The sequence below is a fragment of the Lynx canadensis genome, chromosome B2 (genome assembly GCF_007474595.2).
Source record: "Lynx canadensis isolate LIC74 chromosome B2, mLynCan4.pri.v2, whole genome shotgun sequence".
Lineage (NCBI taxonomy): Eukaryota > Metazoa > Chordata > Mammalia > Carnivora > Felidae > Lynx > Lynx canadensis.
Window position 1 is genome coordinate 75,905,377 of NC_044307.1, and position 17,370 is coordinate 75,922,746.

General features: G+C 36.6%; 1 protein-coding gene across 4 annotated transcripts in view; it reads left to right on the forward strand.

Moving 5' to 3' along the window:
* The window catches only part of LOC115514156 (cytochrome b5 reductase 4), a 93,284-nt gene that overhangs the window by 17,140 nt on the left and 58,774 nt on the right, over positions 1–17,370 (forward strand). For all 4 annotated transcript variants that reach the window (XR_003968890.1, XM_030315919.2, XM_030315920.1 and 1 more), the window contains 2 exons: positions 11,473–11,573; positions 15,390–15,471. Coding sequence is in view for 3 of the 4 variants with exons in the window: in XM_030315919.2 (XP_030171779.1) it covers positions 11,473–11,573; positions 15,390–15,471 (183 nt within the window). In the remaining variant the exon portion in view is untranslated. The remainder of the gene's footprint in view (positions 1–11,472; positions 11,574–15,389; positions 15,472–17,370) is intronic.

Here is a 17,370-nt window from a genome sequence, read left to right on the forward strand (position 1 = left end):
CTACCCTCAAATCTTAGAGCAGGCACTACACACCGGTGCCAGCAATATCCCTTTCTCAGCTCTGCTCATGCTGGTTCTCAGGAGCATCTCAGGGGGTGGGAGACTATGAAGAAGAAATTTGTGAGTGGGTACAGGATTTTCTGTGTCTGAGGCCCTCAGATTCTAAATTGGCATCAGTGCACATTTGACCCTTAAGCATTTTGTTAAAATTTCAGTTGTTTTATAGCAACATCTCTTTTTTCTGTGCTTTGTCAAAGATGAAACAATTCTTGTGTCCCATCTCCTCTGAGGGGCTCGTCACTCTGGATTTTAGATAAATGGTTGACTTATGACCTCACCTCCCTGATGGGCTCAAAAACGTTTGGTTTTTCTGGATTGTCTGGCTTTTTCTTTTTGTTAAGAGTAGGAACAAATTTTTCTTGTGGCTTTCTCGTCTGAATTTTGTCATTATATCAAGTAATCTTTGCAGCTGACTTGCTTTAGAAAATAAAAAATAATCCAAAGCACAAGGACATATTTTCTTCTTTTTTTTCCCCAAGTAGTTAATAGCAAGTCAGTCGAGTGCTGGTAGCTATCACTGGTAGAACTAAAGCATGGGCAGACAGGGAAATGATCCCATGGAATAGGGAAAACCCATCTTTTAGAGAGAGGGTGTCTTGCTTAATAGGATGTAAACTTTAAATCCAGCTTAAGTAGATAGCACATGTGACTCTTGCTAATGATGTTTGCTCATTGTTCTCCCTAAGAGAGGTTTGTGAATTGTTTTCAAAATATTTAGACTATAACTGATTGCTCAGACCGTTGGTTAATTTTTAGTGCTTTTGCTGATTAATTTCCTTTTAGATAAATATCAGGGTTGTTTTTCCTTATACTAATGCCACATGAGATGATCTTTGATAATTATGCCCTGTTGACCTTCTGAAGTGCATAGAGGCCTTTTTCACATTCTATTTAAATTTTCTCATGCAAACTGAGGCATTCAGGTCAGACTGTCTTAGCTTTTTTGTAGATTGAATTTACCATCATTGAAGTTGTTTGGTGGAATTAGAAGCTCCAAGTTGTATTCCGGACAGTTGTTACCTAACTTTTCTCTAGGTTCTGTAAAGTAGTGCTGGTCCCATTTTTCATTTTTCTTTTCCTTTTTAAAATTGCACCACAGGTTGACAATTTGTTTAGAAACCAACCTTAATTTTAGAGGCTTTTTTCAAATGTTTGTCCTTTTATGTCGAGAGTGATGAAACAGGGAGCTAAATGGAAGCTGTCTGTGTGTGGACAGAACTTTTCTATGAATTGCTGCACTGGCAGGTGTCCCCAGCCTCCTGTATGCAAGTCTTTAGGGGTAGAATCCTCCTCCTCATCTGTAAATAAGTATTCTGAGGGCTCTGTGGGAAATGGGAGCTGCTGGGATGGTGGTGGTAGGAGGTGGATCTTAATGTTTTGACATGTAAACTTTGCTTCAGGTTTTTAGTTCAGACCTCTCCTCCACTCCCAAGTGTGTTTCCTTCAGTAAGTGTTTCTCTGGTTCATCCTCTCCAGAGAGTAAACTACACTTCTTGCAGGGTTGGGGAGGGGCTGGTCGCTTGGTTGTGTAGGATGGGGGAGGGGATTTAAGGCTTATGTTGCTTCTTATATTGAATTTTGAGACCTTCATGCACCCTGACTTCAGAAGGGCCTGGAATTTCTGAGTCTTACAGTTTTGGGGGGTTATTTTGCACACATTGGCTTTTTATAGGTTCCCCTCCAACTTATACAAGCTTTATTTTTACCTTTCTTCATGCTGCTAAGTATGTTGTCACTCATGCATTTGGCTTTCAGACTTCTAAAACTTTATTGCTGTCATCTCCTCTTCTGATTTCTGTGTCTTTATGGCTTTATGTGTTATTTGTCCTTCACTGTCATTTTAGAAACTTCTCAGGAGTGTGGGAGACAAATGAATGCTTTCAATCTTGAAATGCTTTCAAATCTTGAATTACTATCCACCATCTTGTAAGCCTAGTTTCTAGTCACTGTTCTTAAATACCAAGGCCACGTTTACTTTAAGTTGTTATGAAATCCATTTGTCTTTCATAAATTTCTTTTCCATTTTTCTCCGTTGAAATTAGCAAGGTATTATTACCTAGTTTTCTAAAATAATATGCAGGGTTGAGTTTTAGGTTATAGCTAATTGTCTCCTATTGGACTAACACTCCAGCAAACACCAACTATAAGCTCAAGACAAAATATTTTTTAAAAATAACTATCTAAAGAAACTGGCAAACAACCAAAACAGACAGAAACTAGAGGTTAGGAGTTATCCATATTTAGAAGAAGGAACTACTGGGTGAGTTTCCCATTTCGGATGGTATTTAACTTGAAGTCATGCCCAGCTTGGTACTGTAAGGATGACTAAAACTCAGGGGAGACTCCCAGTCGTACTGGCTTGAAGAACTAGATGACAGAGTTTGGGGCATCTGGAACAACTGGAAAGTGAGGGAGAAAATCCAGAAAAAGAGAAATCTAGAGATGAATATAAACTGTCTAAATCTTGCATAGACAGACCCTGACTGTTCCAGTAAGGCTAAAAGCACCAAATAGAAGTTTCAGTTTTCATTCCCACAGAGGGGAAACAGAGTTTTGGGGTTTGAGTCCAATTAATTGCGTACTAAAACAATCATTCTCTTTGGAGGAAGGTAACAGAATTTAGAGTTTCTGCAACATATTATTTACAATGGCCAGAATATAATCCAAAATTTGCAGACATGCTGAAGAGAAAAGGCAATTATTGGAGAGTGACTCTGAGATGATCCAGATGTTAAATTTAAAAGGATTCAAAAGGATTTTAAGGCACCTATTATAACTATACTCATGAAAATAAAGGAATGCATGTATATAATGAATGAACAAATAGGAAATCTCAGCCGAGAAAAAGAAACTATAAAGACGTGGAAATTTAGAATTGAAAAATATAATACATGAAATAAAAATTTTTACTAAATGGGCTTAATAGCAGATTAGAGGTAACAGAAGTAAGATTTAGTAAACTTGCAGATAGATTAATAGAAGTTATATAATCTGAAAAACAGAGAGGAAAATGATTAGAAAGAATTTGAACAAAGGCTCAGGGACCTACAGGACAAAATAAAAATCTCTAGTATATGTGTAGTCGTAGTTCTAGAAGGAGAGGAAAAGGAGAATGGGGCAGAAAAATATTTGAAAACATGATGGCCAGAAATTTCCCAAATTTGGTGAAACACATGAAATTGTCAATTCAGAAGCTTAGCAGATCCAAGCATAATCAATACAAACCATATTACATAGAGGCACATTATACTCAAACTGCTAAAAGCCAAAAATAAAGAGAAAATCTTGACAACAGTCAGACACACACACACACACACACACAGAAACAATAAAAATGATTTGTTGAAGGAAAAAAACCTACAACATCAGCCCTGAATTCTGTATCTTTAAAGTTACAGAATTCCTTAAAGAGAAAAAGGAAATAAAGACTTTTTCAGATAAGCAAAAACTGAGAATTCAGCACTAGCTGACCTACACCGTAAGGAGTTTGACAGGAAGTTCATCAGGTTGAAGGGTAATGATACCAGATGTAAGCTCAGATCTTTAGGAAATGGTAAATATGTGAATAAAGAGGAAAAAATTACTTTTTCCCCTCTTACCTGTTAAAAAAAGGTAACTAATGTTTAAAGCAAAAATTATAACATTCTACTGAGGGGTTGCACAAAGTATAGGGAATGGAGAGTGGTAAATGGTTTTTATATTAAATGTAAAAAGGGGTACAGTATTAACTCAAGTGGATTGGTTATAGTTAAGGACATATACTATATATCCCTAGAACAATCACTTAAAAAATAATGTAAAGAGGTATAACTAAAAAGTCAGTAGATAAAATGAAATTCTAAAAAATACTTTGTTAACCCAAAAGAAGGCAGGGAAAGAGGAACAGAGACACAGGCAGAAAACTTGGAAGAAGAAAAAGAAAATTTGAGAATAAGAATGAAGACTGATAAAATGGTAGCTCTGAATTCAGCCACATCAATAATCAAGTATAAATGGACCAGTTATTTGAATTGAAAGAGATTGTGTGTTTGTGTGTGTCAAGACCTAACTACATGATGGCTATGAGGGATACACTGTTGGTTTGTTTATTTTAGTGTTTTGTATAATTTTGTCTTTAGTTTTACATTCCCAGTCAAAACATTGGTTTCCAAAGTACCTTAGGTCAACTCCTTTCCTTTTTTTTTCTTTTTTTATTGAAGTATAATTAACACACAGTGTTATATTAGTTTCAGGTGTATAGTATAATGATTCAACAATTCTATACATTACTCAGTGCTCATTACTATATGTGTACTCTTAATCCCCTCTGTGTATTTCACCCATCCCCCAACCCGCCTCCTCTCTGGGAACCACTAGTTTTTTTTTCTCTGTATTTAAGAGTCACTTTTTTTGTCTCTTTTTTTCTTTGTCCATTTGTTTTGTTTCTTACATTCCACTTATGAGTGAAATCATATGGTATTTGTCTGTCTGACTTATTTCACTTTGCGTAATCCTTCTAGGTTCATCCGTTTATTGCAAATGGCAAGACCTCATTCTTTTTTTATGGCTGACCAATATACCACTGTGTATGTAATATACCACATCTTTATCCATTCATCAATCAGTAGACACTTGGGTTGCTTTCATATCTTGGCCATTGTAAATAATGCTGTAATAAACATAAGGGTGCGTGTATCTTTTCAAATTAGTGTCTTTGTTTTCTTTGGATAAATACCCAGTAGTGGAATTATAGATTCTACAGTATTTCTATTTTTAATTTTTTTGATGAACCTCATACTGTTTTCCACAGTGGCTGCACCAATTTGATTTCCTACTGCCGGTACGTGAGGGTTCCTTTTTCTCCACATCCTTGCCAACACTTGTTATTTCTCATGTTTTTGATTTTACTCATTCTGACAGATACGAGGTGATATCTCATTGTGGATTGATCTGCATTTTTTTGATGATGAATGATGTTGAGCATGTTTTCATGTGCCTGGTGACCATTTGTATCTCTTTGTAGAAATGTCTGTTCAGGTGCTCTGTATAAGGGATACATTTTAAATATAAGGAGACAGAAAGGTTGAAAGTAAATGCTTAGAAAAACGTATACTGTCTAGATAGTAAGTGTAATAAGATTGAACTATATTAAAATTAGATAAAAGATATAACCAGACAAAGACAAGAAATCTTACTAAAGAGTCAGTTCATTAGGAAGACTGTTTATGCCTTGTAACAAAGTTTCAAAATACATGAGACAAACATTAATAGTATTGAAAGATAGACTTAAAATCCACAATCATTGTTGCATATTTTAACACCCTCTCTCAGCAGTTGCTAGGAGAAACTAGATAAATATCAGTAGATGTAAAATAAAAATAATGTGCTATTTCTTTATTGAACACAAGATGGCAAAGTAGTCACAGTTTCACTTGCAAAACTGGATCTGCATTTGAATACTGTGAAATAAGCTATGATTTTACTGTGTTAACCCAGTAAACATGTTTCCTTTAGAGCCCTTCATTTATTTTAGAGCCAACAAAATGAACTGTGGTGAATAGTGAAATAAATAGAAATACTACAGGGGCTCCTAAGTGGCTGAGTTGATTAAGTGACCAACTCCTGGTTTCAGTTTAGGTCATGATCTCGCGGTTTGTGGGTTTGAGCCCTATGTCTTAAAACTGGGAAAACTCGGGGCGCCTGGGTGGCTCAGTCAGTCCAACTTCAGCTCAGGTCACGATCTTGCGGTCCGTGAGTTCGAGCCCCGCATCGGGCTCTAGGCTGATGGCTCAGAGCCTGGAGCCTGCTTCCGAGTCTGTGTCTCCCTCTCTCTCTGCCCCTCCCCCGTTCATGCTCTGTCTCTCTCTGTCTCAAAAATAAATAAACGTTAAAAAAAAAAAATTAAAAAAAAACTGGGAAAACTCTAAAGTCAGTTTTTAGTCTGATTTCTCATTAGTACAGGACTTAACCTCTATAAGATCTACAGACCATCATCCATCATGTACTTAAATAGTACCAGTGTCTCAGAGCTCACTGCTTATTTAAAGGTTTGAGTTCAATGTTCAGTATCATTTTTATACCTAAAAACTAATGTTGCCATTTTACACAGAAAGAACTCTTCTCCATCTCGGTAAATGCCCCTCGTTTTTCACATATACTTTTTAATTTAAACCCTAACTGTTACTGCTAAAGACTAAGGCATCATGCAACGCAATGTTTAACTTTATGTGTAAGAATTTTAAAAACCCACAGTAAAACATAAAAGAAAAGAAAATATACCAGTTGCCTAACCTAGCTAACAGTATTACTGTGATTGAGCATTAAATGTAGTCCTGAACTTCCTAGCAGCCAAGTAAAAGAGACACTAGTAACACTGGTCACATGATCTGAACTTAAAAAGTATTAAAAAGAAACAAGCAAACAAAAGGAGACTCATTAGTTTTTTGAAAAGGAGAAATCACCTTTGAGTTTTTGATACTGATGTTGTGAAGAATCTGAGTCCCTATATAGCGGTCACTGACCGCAGATGCTATGGTTTAGCAATATGCAGAAACATTCTTTAGCCATCCTCCCCAGCTCTAGGTAACCACTAATGTCCTTTCTGTCTCTTGAGACTTGCAAATTTGGGACATTTCATTTAAATGAAAGCATGAAATATATGGTCTTTTGTGTTTGCCTTCTTTCACTTAGTATACTATTTTCAGGGTTCATCCGTGTTGTAGCATGTGTCAATACTTCAGTATTTTTTCTGGCTGAATATTACTCCACATATGGATATGATACACTTTCTTTATCTGTTCATCAGCTCATTGACATTTAAGTTATTATGAAGTATGTTGCTATGAACATTCATGTACACGTTTTTGCATGAGCATATATTTTTCTTTCTTTTGAGTATCCACCTAGGAATAAATCTGGATCACATACAGTCTATTTTTAACCTTTTGAGGAACTGCCAGACGTGTTCCATTCTCGGCAACATTGTGTGAAACTTCGTTTCAGAGCACTGTTTTTCAGTTACCACTCCAACTTCCCATAGGTAGAAAAAGCCTTTTCCCACCTGCAGAACCTGAATCACATATCTCAGATAAGTGAACTCACAACTGGATTGCAGCAAGCCTCAACTTATTCTCAGTGCCAGCTCTATAGCAGACACCACAGTGTAAGACTCAAGTGACATTTATACCTATTAATCTATCTCCCAGATTAGGCTCCCATACTTTTTCAGGTTATGTAACCATATGTGAACCCTAAAAGCTCACCGGTAAGGAGTGAACTGCATCCCCATGGTTCAGGCCACACACCCACTAATAATTCGTCATTTTTTCTTTGTTCTATTTTATGTCAGAGAGTCTCAAAGCATGATCCAGGGGTTCCTGAGGGAGCTCAAAACTCTTTTGGTGGGTGGTCCAAGGCCAAAAATTCTTTGTAGTAATACTGTTATCTGCCTTTTAAAAAAATACTTCTTTCACAGGTATATAAGATTAGGTGCAGAAGGTGACATGAGAATACAGGTGTCAATTATTAAGCCACGCTTTAAAGATATGTGCCAAGATTTAAAACAATGGCACTTCTCTAGCTTTTTTTTTTTTTTTGGAAAATATAGTTATTTTTCATAAAAATACCTATTATTTGGGATAATATATAGTGAGCTTGTTTTTATTTTTAATTTAAAAATATTCTTTAAATTTCTTTCTTTTCTTTTTCTCTTTGTCTTTTTCTCTTTCCATCTTTCGTTGTTTTATTAAAGAACAGGGACAGGACCCGTGGGTAGAAAGAGCTGCCTTTTTAAATTTCTTAATTTTCATTTATGAAAGGTAAAAACATCAATAGATATAACCATCATAAACAAAAGCTCCTTCGGGGGTCCTCAATTTTTTAAAGAGTGAAGAGATCTTCAAGTCCCCAAATTTGAGAACTACCGCTGTAAGTAAAAGTGGTATTTTTGTAGTCAGATTTAAAATTAATCTTTGTTTAAAATTCAAACATAGATTTAACTCTAAAGCCCCACATGGTATTCATTCAACAAAAATTTATTTACTGCCTATCACATACATGCCAAGTATTGTGCAGTATTTCTATGTTTTTAAAATTTATTTATTTTGAGAGAGAGTGTGTGTGCAAGCATAAGCTGGAGAGGGGCAGAGAGTGAGGGAGAGAGAGAACCCCAAGTAGCGTAAGTTTCTGAGGATGCAAAGCACTAACTGGTCATTTTAATGTGCGTAATTGTTATTCTAAGAACTTAGTTGAGAGCTCAGAGTTCCAGACCTATTAACACAAAAGAGATAGCTTACTGCAAAAATATTGGCACAGGTACTACCAGTACCTTGCCTAAAAAACTTAGTGTAGCCATTGTTCTGAGTGCATGTTTTCGATTGCACGGCAACTCTGCTAGGATGAGTTAGCTAAAAATGTACCCCTGAATATTGCTTGGGCATTTAAAAGGTGATGTATTTAAACATTAGAGCATATGTTCCTAATAAAACTGTTGTATTTTAACTTTAATTTTTAATAAGTTGTTCTTTTTTATCTATATTTTTCCCTTACATTGAGATATAATTGACATATAGCACTTTTTAAGTTTATGATGTACAACATTATGATTTGTATGTGTATATATTGTGAAATTAACTTGCTTTTATTAACAGTAGTCAGGCAATCTGTCCCTGGTCAGAATTTATAAAACAAAATCCAGAAAAAAAAAAAAGCAGTACAAAGGAGGGAACGGATAGATAAGATGGATGGATGGATGGATGGATGGATGGATGGGTAGATGAGTGGATGAGTGGATGGATAGATCAACTCATCAATAAAGTCAATAGATACTCTCCTTAAATCTTCCCCTGCAACTGAAGGTGACCCAAGTAGATGATCTAAAAGCACAATTGGACTGTAACCAGAGGATCTTGGTCACAGCAATTTTGTACCATTCAGGATTGGTGTTTTATGAATCTCTTCCTGCCTAGTTTTATGAATCTCTTCCTGCCTATTTTTGTTCTTAATGTCATTATTAGGATTTAGGTTTTGCAGAATTTATTAATAGCCTAGCATAAAGTTGAGATTATGTCTGTGGGCCCCCAAATACTATCTGTTTAATAGGCAATCAGTTGTATACATCTGCCATACTTGAGCAACTAAAGCTGTAGGAAGAAGTTGTGTCGTTGCAAAATTTAGAAAGTTGCAAAATTAGTTTCTAAAAACCAGGTAGTAAGGATATAGGAAGCTAGAGGCTTGTTTTTTAAAAAGCATATATAGTACAAACAGAATACAGTGAAGCACAGAAGGAGAGCATAAGGTTCGGTTCTTTGCATTTGTTTTCTTCTGCCACTTTCAAGTTTTAGTTTTCAGGAATGCTTTTGAAAAGGAAAAAGGAAGGACATAAAATAGAGGAAGAAAAAGAGAGAAGAGTGAGCCTCGGCACCAGACGAAAAACATCATTTGCATTTTTGGAGCTAGGTTTATATGTCATAATTAACAAATCATGAGCCAGATGTGGTTGGATCTAACATTTCTTGGGCCGAGACATTAAGTCTCAATTCCTTATAGTGAGGGATTGTCTAGGCATTCCTGGTCTTGTCCCTTTAAAGAACATGGGGAGTTGTTCAGGTCCAGAGTGAGTTGATGAGAGAGGCTGAAGGTCAGTCTAAAGGGTCGGGAGGCTGAAGAGAATTTGTGTGGGGTGTTTTAGGCTTTCTATGCTGATTCTGGATAGCTGGCAGGGCTGCCTGCCTGGTTGTCTTTCTGCTGGTTACTGACAGGTAATGAAATTCCATCAAAGACGGTGCGTGATCGTGTGTTCTAAGTCTCATGTTTTGAGAAACTCTAGTCAAGGTTTGGTTACAGGGGAAGTTTGGGATTCTTTTGTCTGGAAGGCATTCTGTCTTTAAAAAAATCAATTGGGAATAATTCTGATCCTAATCATTATCTCTGGCATTTGTGGACTATGGATTTCGAAGCACTAAACAATAGGAAAAATTCCTTCCAAATTTGGTGGAGAAGATGGATAGGGAAGAAGGAAGGGGGAAACTCCACCAGTTGCTTTTTTTTTTTTTTTCTCCTCAGACTTATTTGGAGGACTGCTGAAAGATTTTGTGAATTTACTTCTTTTTGTTGCCTAAATTGCTTTTTAAGCAGTTTTATAAAGAAATCTACCTAGTTGGTTATTCTCTAAAATTAAACTTGTGGAAAAACTACAGTGCCTTTTTGGGTCTGAAACCCAATCACTTCTTTCCTCCCAAGATTATTCTGTAGATGAACATTTTAAGTTATCTGAGGTGATTTAAATTCATGGAAGTCATAACATAGAGAGGGAAATGTCCTGGATAGAAGAAAACCACTTGTTCTCATGGCACCCTTGAGGTGTCTTCAGGGCTGGATTTATCTACTCTGTAGTTTTCAAGTAAAGGACTAAAAAGCAACTCATTTCTTTGAGAAGGCTAGCAACTCCTGGCCTTCTTGCTTTGAAAACAAAGCAACTCCTCCTTTGTTGTTTCCTGTTCTTTTTTTAAAAAACGATAACCATACATTTAAATGTATGAACAGATGAAATAAATACTCTGGGAAGATAAAGGGTTTATTAAGATCTAAACAATAATCTTTGTTCCTTGGGCAACTGCAGAAAAGAATTGTGCTTGCTTTCCCAGAGCATGCCTAAGTGGCCCAGGCACCCTTGATTGCTTGGTGTTCACTGAGATGATCAGACACATGGATGAGACCTTGATTCTTTTTCATCAGATTCTCCTATCAGGGCAGTAGAGGATGATGAAGTAGAAATATTAGAGAGAGAGAGCTTTTAAAAATTATAAACAGTGTTTGATTATTTCTTTGTGTTAGGAGGCAATTTTCTATAGGGTTTTCAGATATTTGCACGTCTTATGAGCAGAAGTACTGACTGTCTTTTCAAGGATGTGTGCATAGTAAACAACCTCAGGAGGTAGAGCTAGTGACTCTAGAGCAAAGGACCACTTGCCTACTGTTGGGTACAATAAAGAAAATATCTTCCTCCAGAACGAAGGACGCGTGTGCTTACTGCTCGTTATAAAAGACTCGACTTTCCTAAACTCAAATTTCCCCTCTTGTCATGCAGCACATTGAGTGTACAGGTATGATCTGACCCTCTTCCCAAAGGTCTGTAGGAATTGGGGTTCAGGGAACTCATGCAAATGCTGATATTGTGGGTACTGCTAGTGATGTGAGTACCAAACTGTCCTCTGTGTCTGATGTTTTCTGCCGAGGACCCATGAAACTGGCAGGCTAACTTGTTAGCTTGCGAGTATGATGAAATCTTTGACCGTTTATGTTTTTAATACTTAGAAATAATAATGATTTGTTAAAAAGGATGTATTTGAAAAGATTTATTGAAACTTACATTTCTAGTTTGTATAATTTTTAAGAAGTTTTTTTATGATATTATTTCCTCTTGTTTTAATACAGGGTTTGTTTATAATGTCACTCCATATATGGAGTATCATCCTGGTGGAGAAGATGAACTAATGAGAGCGGCAGGATCGGATGGTACTGACCTTTTTGATCAGGTAAGGTGGTGAAATTAATCATACTATTACACTGGGAGGGTTCTCTTAGATTTAGCAGTGTGATAGTTGTAGAAAAAAAATAGTTGCACAAATTTCATATGCATTGGCTTGAATTTTGAAACTTGGGAAGATGCTCGAGAGTAACAACTGTTTAATTTGTCTTTGAATTATTTTACTATAATTTTAGAGATGGTTTCAAATCTGTATCCAGGAGTCTCCTCTTAAGTGCTTGCTGTCTCCTCTGCTAGCAGCTGATTACTCAGTTTTTATTAATTTTGATTATGATGATGAGTGGCTTATGGACGACAGTAACAATTGGAAAAAAGAACAAGCCACTTAGCTTCTCTGCCCTTAGTTTTTTCTCATTTGGGAATTGTTATATATTTGGCTTATCTTGCTGTACTGAATCTGCTTATCATGTAGAAAATCAGATGATTAATGAATAGAAAACTTATTTTTCCTAGAGTGATAGCAGAGATTCTGAATGTATATTTCAAAAGACGTTTATTTAAATTAGTCATCTTTCCCCTTACATTGACTAAAAACAAACATTGGCTCTTATACTATTTTAAAGTTACATAGAGTTATGTTTACTGCTGTCAATAGAGTGAACTGTTATTTTGAAACAATCTTGAGAAGAACAGAAATTTGCTTTTGTCTCACATATACTTTATTTTGTATTTTGTGATGATTATCCACATTGTAGTACTGGGATTTTACCATTTCAGATACCAGAGTCAGATTGGGTTATTTTTAGAGTTGACTTCTGAACAAATATAATTTGATTTCTGTTCCTTCTACTTTTTCATCCATTTTAGGATTTAATTTTTGACCAGGTTGCCAGAAATATAGTTTGTTTTATATTTAAATGTACTTAATGTGCATCTGCTTAAATAGCAGAATCCTATTTGCAATTAGTGTTTTTCCTTGGTTGGAGAAAAGTCATGTTTGGCCATTGGTCATAATAGCATTCTCCTTGGGAGGTTCTTATTGCTGTTTTTTTTTTTTTTAATTTTTAACTTTTAATTTTTACTTATTTTGAGAGAGAAAGAGACAGAGAGACAGCATGAGCAAAGGAGGGAGAGATAGATAGAGAGAAAATCCCAAGCAGGCTCCACACTGTCAGCGCAGAGCCCAACGCTGGCTCCAACTCATGAAACTGCGAGATCATGACCTGAGAGCCATATGCTTAACCAACTAAGCCACCCAGGTGCCCCCTTATTGCTGTTTTAAGGCAAATTCTCATCGTCATTTGGTAGTTGTTATTGTCTCTCAATGCAAGCCAAATAGAAAAGTTTGGAAGCATTTGTGTGAAAAATTGTCTGCCATACTTTTTTCTTATATCTATTCTGTAACCTCTTGATTCTGAATATACTCTTCCACAAGAAGATTCCTCAGTAAAATCTAGTCCTATTTATATTCCTCAGTGTTGTGAAGTTAATATGGACCTTATTTAAGCAAAATTGTTTCGGAGAAGTCACAAGAACTGCTATAGTGTTAAATTCTTTAGCAGTTTAAATAGTATGTTAGTTACCAGATTGCTGCGTTCCCCTTGGCTTTCATAGGACCAGTGATGTTTATTTAAGACTTTCACTTACCACAGAAGTAAACAACTTTATATTCTAGATTCTGTGGTGAAGCTTTTTATATCTTTAAACACTGGAGAACTTATTCATGGCTAGTATTTGAGTTGCACAAAGAATATTAAATAATCTTTTCTCTGTCAGATTTGTCTTTACTTTAGATCCTGCTTCTGACCTCTTGTTGTGTATTTTCAGATGCTTGATGGGCAATTTGATAACCTGTTGGCACTTCAACTCATTTTGCTCTCAAATAATATCAACCCATCTACTTCCCTTTTATTCCCCCTCTGTTTTCCTCTTTCTGGTAATGGGGACTTGAAGCCACTTAAGTAATTTTTGCCTTTTCTCATTGTGCACCACTATCTGGTCACTAGCGAAATCCCATGATGCTGTCTTTAATTTTTTTTTTTTTCAACGTTTTTTTTTTTATTTATTTTTGGGACAGAGAGAGACAGAGCATGAACGGGGAAGGGGCAGAGAGAGAGGGAGACACAGAATCGGAAACAGGCTCCAGGCTCCGAGCCATCAGCCCAGAGCCTGACGCGGGGCTCGAACTCACGGACCGCGAGATCGTGACCTGGCTGAAGTCGGACGCTTAACCGACTGCGCCACCCAGGCGCCCCCATGATGCTGTCTTTAAACATTACATTCTTTTCTCTCTTCTCACTGCCTTAGATCAAGTCATTATCACCTTCTCTGGCCCTACCATTGTAACACTGTACAGATCCTTTTACTTTCCAGTACCAATGTAAATAACATGACAGCTAGATTAGTGTTCTTAAAGACAGTCATCTTAGCACCTTGTTCTACAGCTCTCTGATGCTCACCATTGACAATGGGATAAATCAAAAGTCATTATCATGGCCTTTGAGGCCTTCAAAAGACTGTATTAAAGTAAATATCCTCAATATGCATTTGGCTTTGAGCAAATGGAAGTACTTTGAGCCAATCACCTGTTCTATGATTGGGATACCTCATACTTTTGCCTCCTTGGATATCCTTCTTCTTCATTTATCTGTTAAAATTCTACCCAATGCTCTAGCCCCAGGGATAGTGCTTTACATGTTATTGGATGCTCCATAAATATTTGGTATATGGAATTTTAATTTATATTAATAAATGGAGGCTCCTTTATAATTATATATGTATATTGCATATTTGTTATTTTAGTATATATTTACTAACTCAGGAGTGTACACAAGCATTCTCATATCAGTATTATTTGACCTGATTATTTTCCTGATTATCTAGTATTTTATTGAATAATTTATTAGTTTTCTTTTACTGGTCTTTTACAATTCGACATCTAGGTTGTTTCCAATATTTTGCTAATATAAATAGTGCTGTGATGAATATCCTGGTACTTGCATCTTCGTGTGTATGTGAATATTTTCTCAGGTAAATTCACAAATTACTCAGTGAAAGAGCTGCATATTTTTAGGCTTTTAATGTATATTGAGAAGGTGTCCTCCAGAGGGTGTTTAAATCTAATTCCCACTGATGAGTCAGGCAACAAATAATGGCAGCTGTTTTCCTTGACGTGACAATCTCAGTCTGTTCATTTTCAAAAAAATGTCTGTCAGATACCCAAGTCTGAATAACCAGTTTGTTTATCAGTCATTTTTTTTCTTTTACATATCAATGGTCTTCTGAGACAAAAGCTCAGTTCAGTTTGCAAATCAAATAATTGCCTGGGTATTTTCCTTCAAGGTGAGGATCTTACTTTGCAGCAGAAGCGTTTTTGAGAACTTCTCATTTTGTTACACAGAATGTAAGCAAGACCTCTACTCAGACGTTGGGACTTAAGAAAATTAATAATTTCTTCTACTTCATAAAGCATATTCTTAAATGAAACCAATCCCCCGGCCCCCATGGGTATGTGATGGTGAAGAATATAAAGATTGAAACCTCTGCCTTGACTTGCCAGCATGCAAGCAGTTTTACCTAGCATTGCCTTTTTCACGTTATTGCAAGCGTCAACACTGGTGAAAAAGACAAATAACATCTTAGTATTATTATGAAACTAGTTGAGACCTCATGGGTATCTGAAAGGTCTGTACACGGCACTTGGAGAACATTGTACGCTGCCTTCCTGTCACTCCCTTACTGGCTAATTGAATCTGCTTAGTTTTCCAGAGCAGTCTAAGTATGTTTAGTTTTGCTCCGAATAAAATTAGAGCATCTCATGGAGTCAGAGTCATGTCGCTTCTCTGTCATTTACATCCCACACCAGGTTCATCGTTGGGTCAATTATGAATCCATGCTGAAAGAATGCCTGGTTGGCAGAATGGCAGTTAAACCTGCTCTTCCTAAAGGTAAGTTGTGCCAAGTGCTAACCTGGCAGTGATGTGTAACACGCACATACTTTTTTTTACTTAGATTTCGACAGATAGATTTAAATAAATCATTATATTGTTCTTATTTTTCACCGGCCTCCTGGTCCAGCCACTGTAAAGATTTTAAATGAATGAATGAATAAATGAAGCAATGACTTAACCTTAGAATATTGACAGGTTTTGAGAGAACATTCATACGTGTGAGGAATGAGCATTATGGAAGTGAATGGACTCTATTTACTTCTTATTTAGTTTTCATTATTAGTCTTTTATTCTGTTGTTACATGGGTTAGCTAGAACACTTGGTTAAATTTGAATTTTAGACTCGTTTTTGAGAATTTATTTTTTTGAATATGTAATATAGTCACATGACTCAAAACCCAGAAATTATGATGTTATACAATGAAATTTTTCCTCCCAGCTTTGTCTCCCATTTGCCTTGAACCTTCCCCTCCTTGCCCCTGTATTATGGAAAACCCTTGTTCTGATTTTAAACTACTTTTAAAATACACCCGATTCCCTACCCTAACCTTCTGACCTCACTCTACAATCTGTGTGGTGTTGGAGATCACCTCTTTGCCTCCTAAGCTTCTTTCAGAAGAGCACTCTCTGAAAATTTTGGACATGCAACAGGAATAGCAGAAATGCTGCCCTTAATTCTTGACTGTGGATAGAACGGTAGTCGTTTCTTTTAAGAAACTCCTGACTTTGACACTCAATTAAGAATAAATTGGCTTATTTGACCTGAGTTTTCTGTTTATTAGTTCAGTGAATTTTGTCACTCAAGGCCTCCGTCAGCAGTGTGGAAATAGCACAGGCATGCCCAGATTTGAACCCTAGCTCCACGGCCTATTGACTGTGCAGTCTTTGGGCCAGTTTCTACCTCTGACCCTCAGTTTTCATCTGTACAGTGATTCATAGGACTAGGAAGTAACATGAGTAAAGTTCCTTTCACCGTGAGTGTAATAGATGCTCAAAAAGGATTATTTCTTTTTCTTCCCATTGTTACAAAACAAATAAGCAGTATGTGTGTATACCAAAAGCACACTAATGTGACTTTTAGTGTCTGGAAGTTCTTCCAAACCAGTTTACGTTTTAAGCCAATTCCTTTCTCCTTTCAACTGACTCCTAAATTCACTAATTCACTGCCAGTGGGAGACACAGTATGAATTCGAGTTTCTGAATGACTACTTTTACCTCATCCTGACTGTTCCTTATCTCATTTACATAATCTGGTACTAATGGTCATGTCTTCTTCTGTAGTATCAGAAAGTATGCGGGTTCCTGAGGCTCTTATTCCATAAGGGACGTGAAGTTAGAAAAAGGACTTTTCTGGTTTCTTTCTTCCTCTCTGGAAATGAAAGACAGATGACTCTCAAAATACTTCACCAAATATGATAAACACCATTTAAAATAAGCGGATTAGTTCAAAATCTCCAGATATTTCCCCATACAAAAAGGGTAAGTTCAGGCAGCAATCCAGGGTGATAAGCTAGCTCTGATGCCTCCGTTTCCTTCTAGCACTTATCTAGATGATCTGGATATCATCTAGATTAAGAGCCATGCCAGAATGTTAACGGTCACACAGTGGGTGGAAGACCAGATTGTGGGTCTCTAAAAGCAGGGAGTTGGAACCGAGATCCCTTCCTATGGCTTGGACTCTTGAAGGTCTGTGTAATGAGTGAAATGGGAAAGCATGAAGAAAATTTGTCCAACACAAGGGAATGTCAGGTTATTTTGTCTGCCCTGACCTTATTTATGAGGTGACAGGGGAGAGGAAAGAGAGATTTCCTCAGAGAATTTGTAACCGCAGCCCTGCCTACATAAGAGTTGGGAATTCAAATATATTCCACCTATGTGGTCTCAGAAACCTCAAAC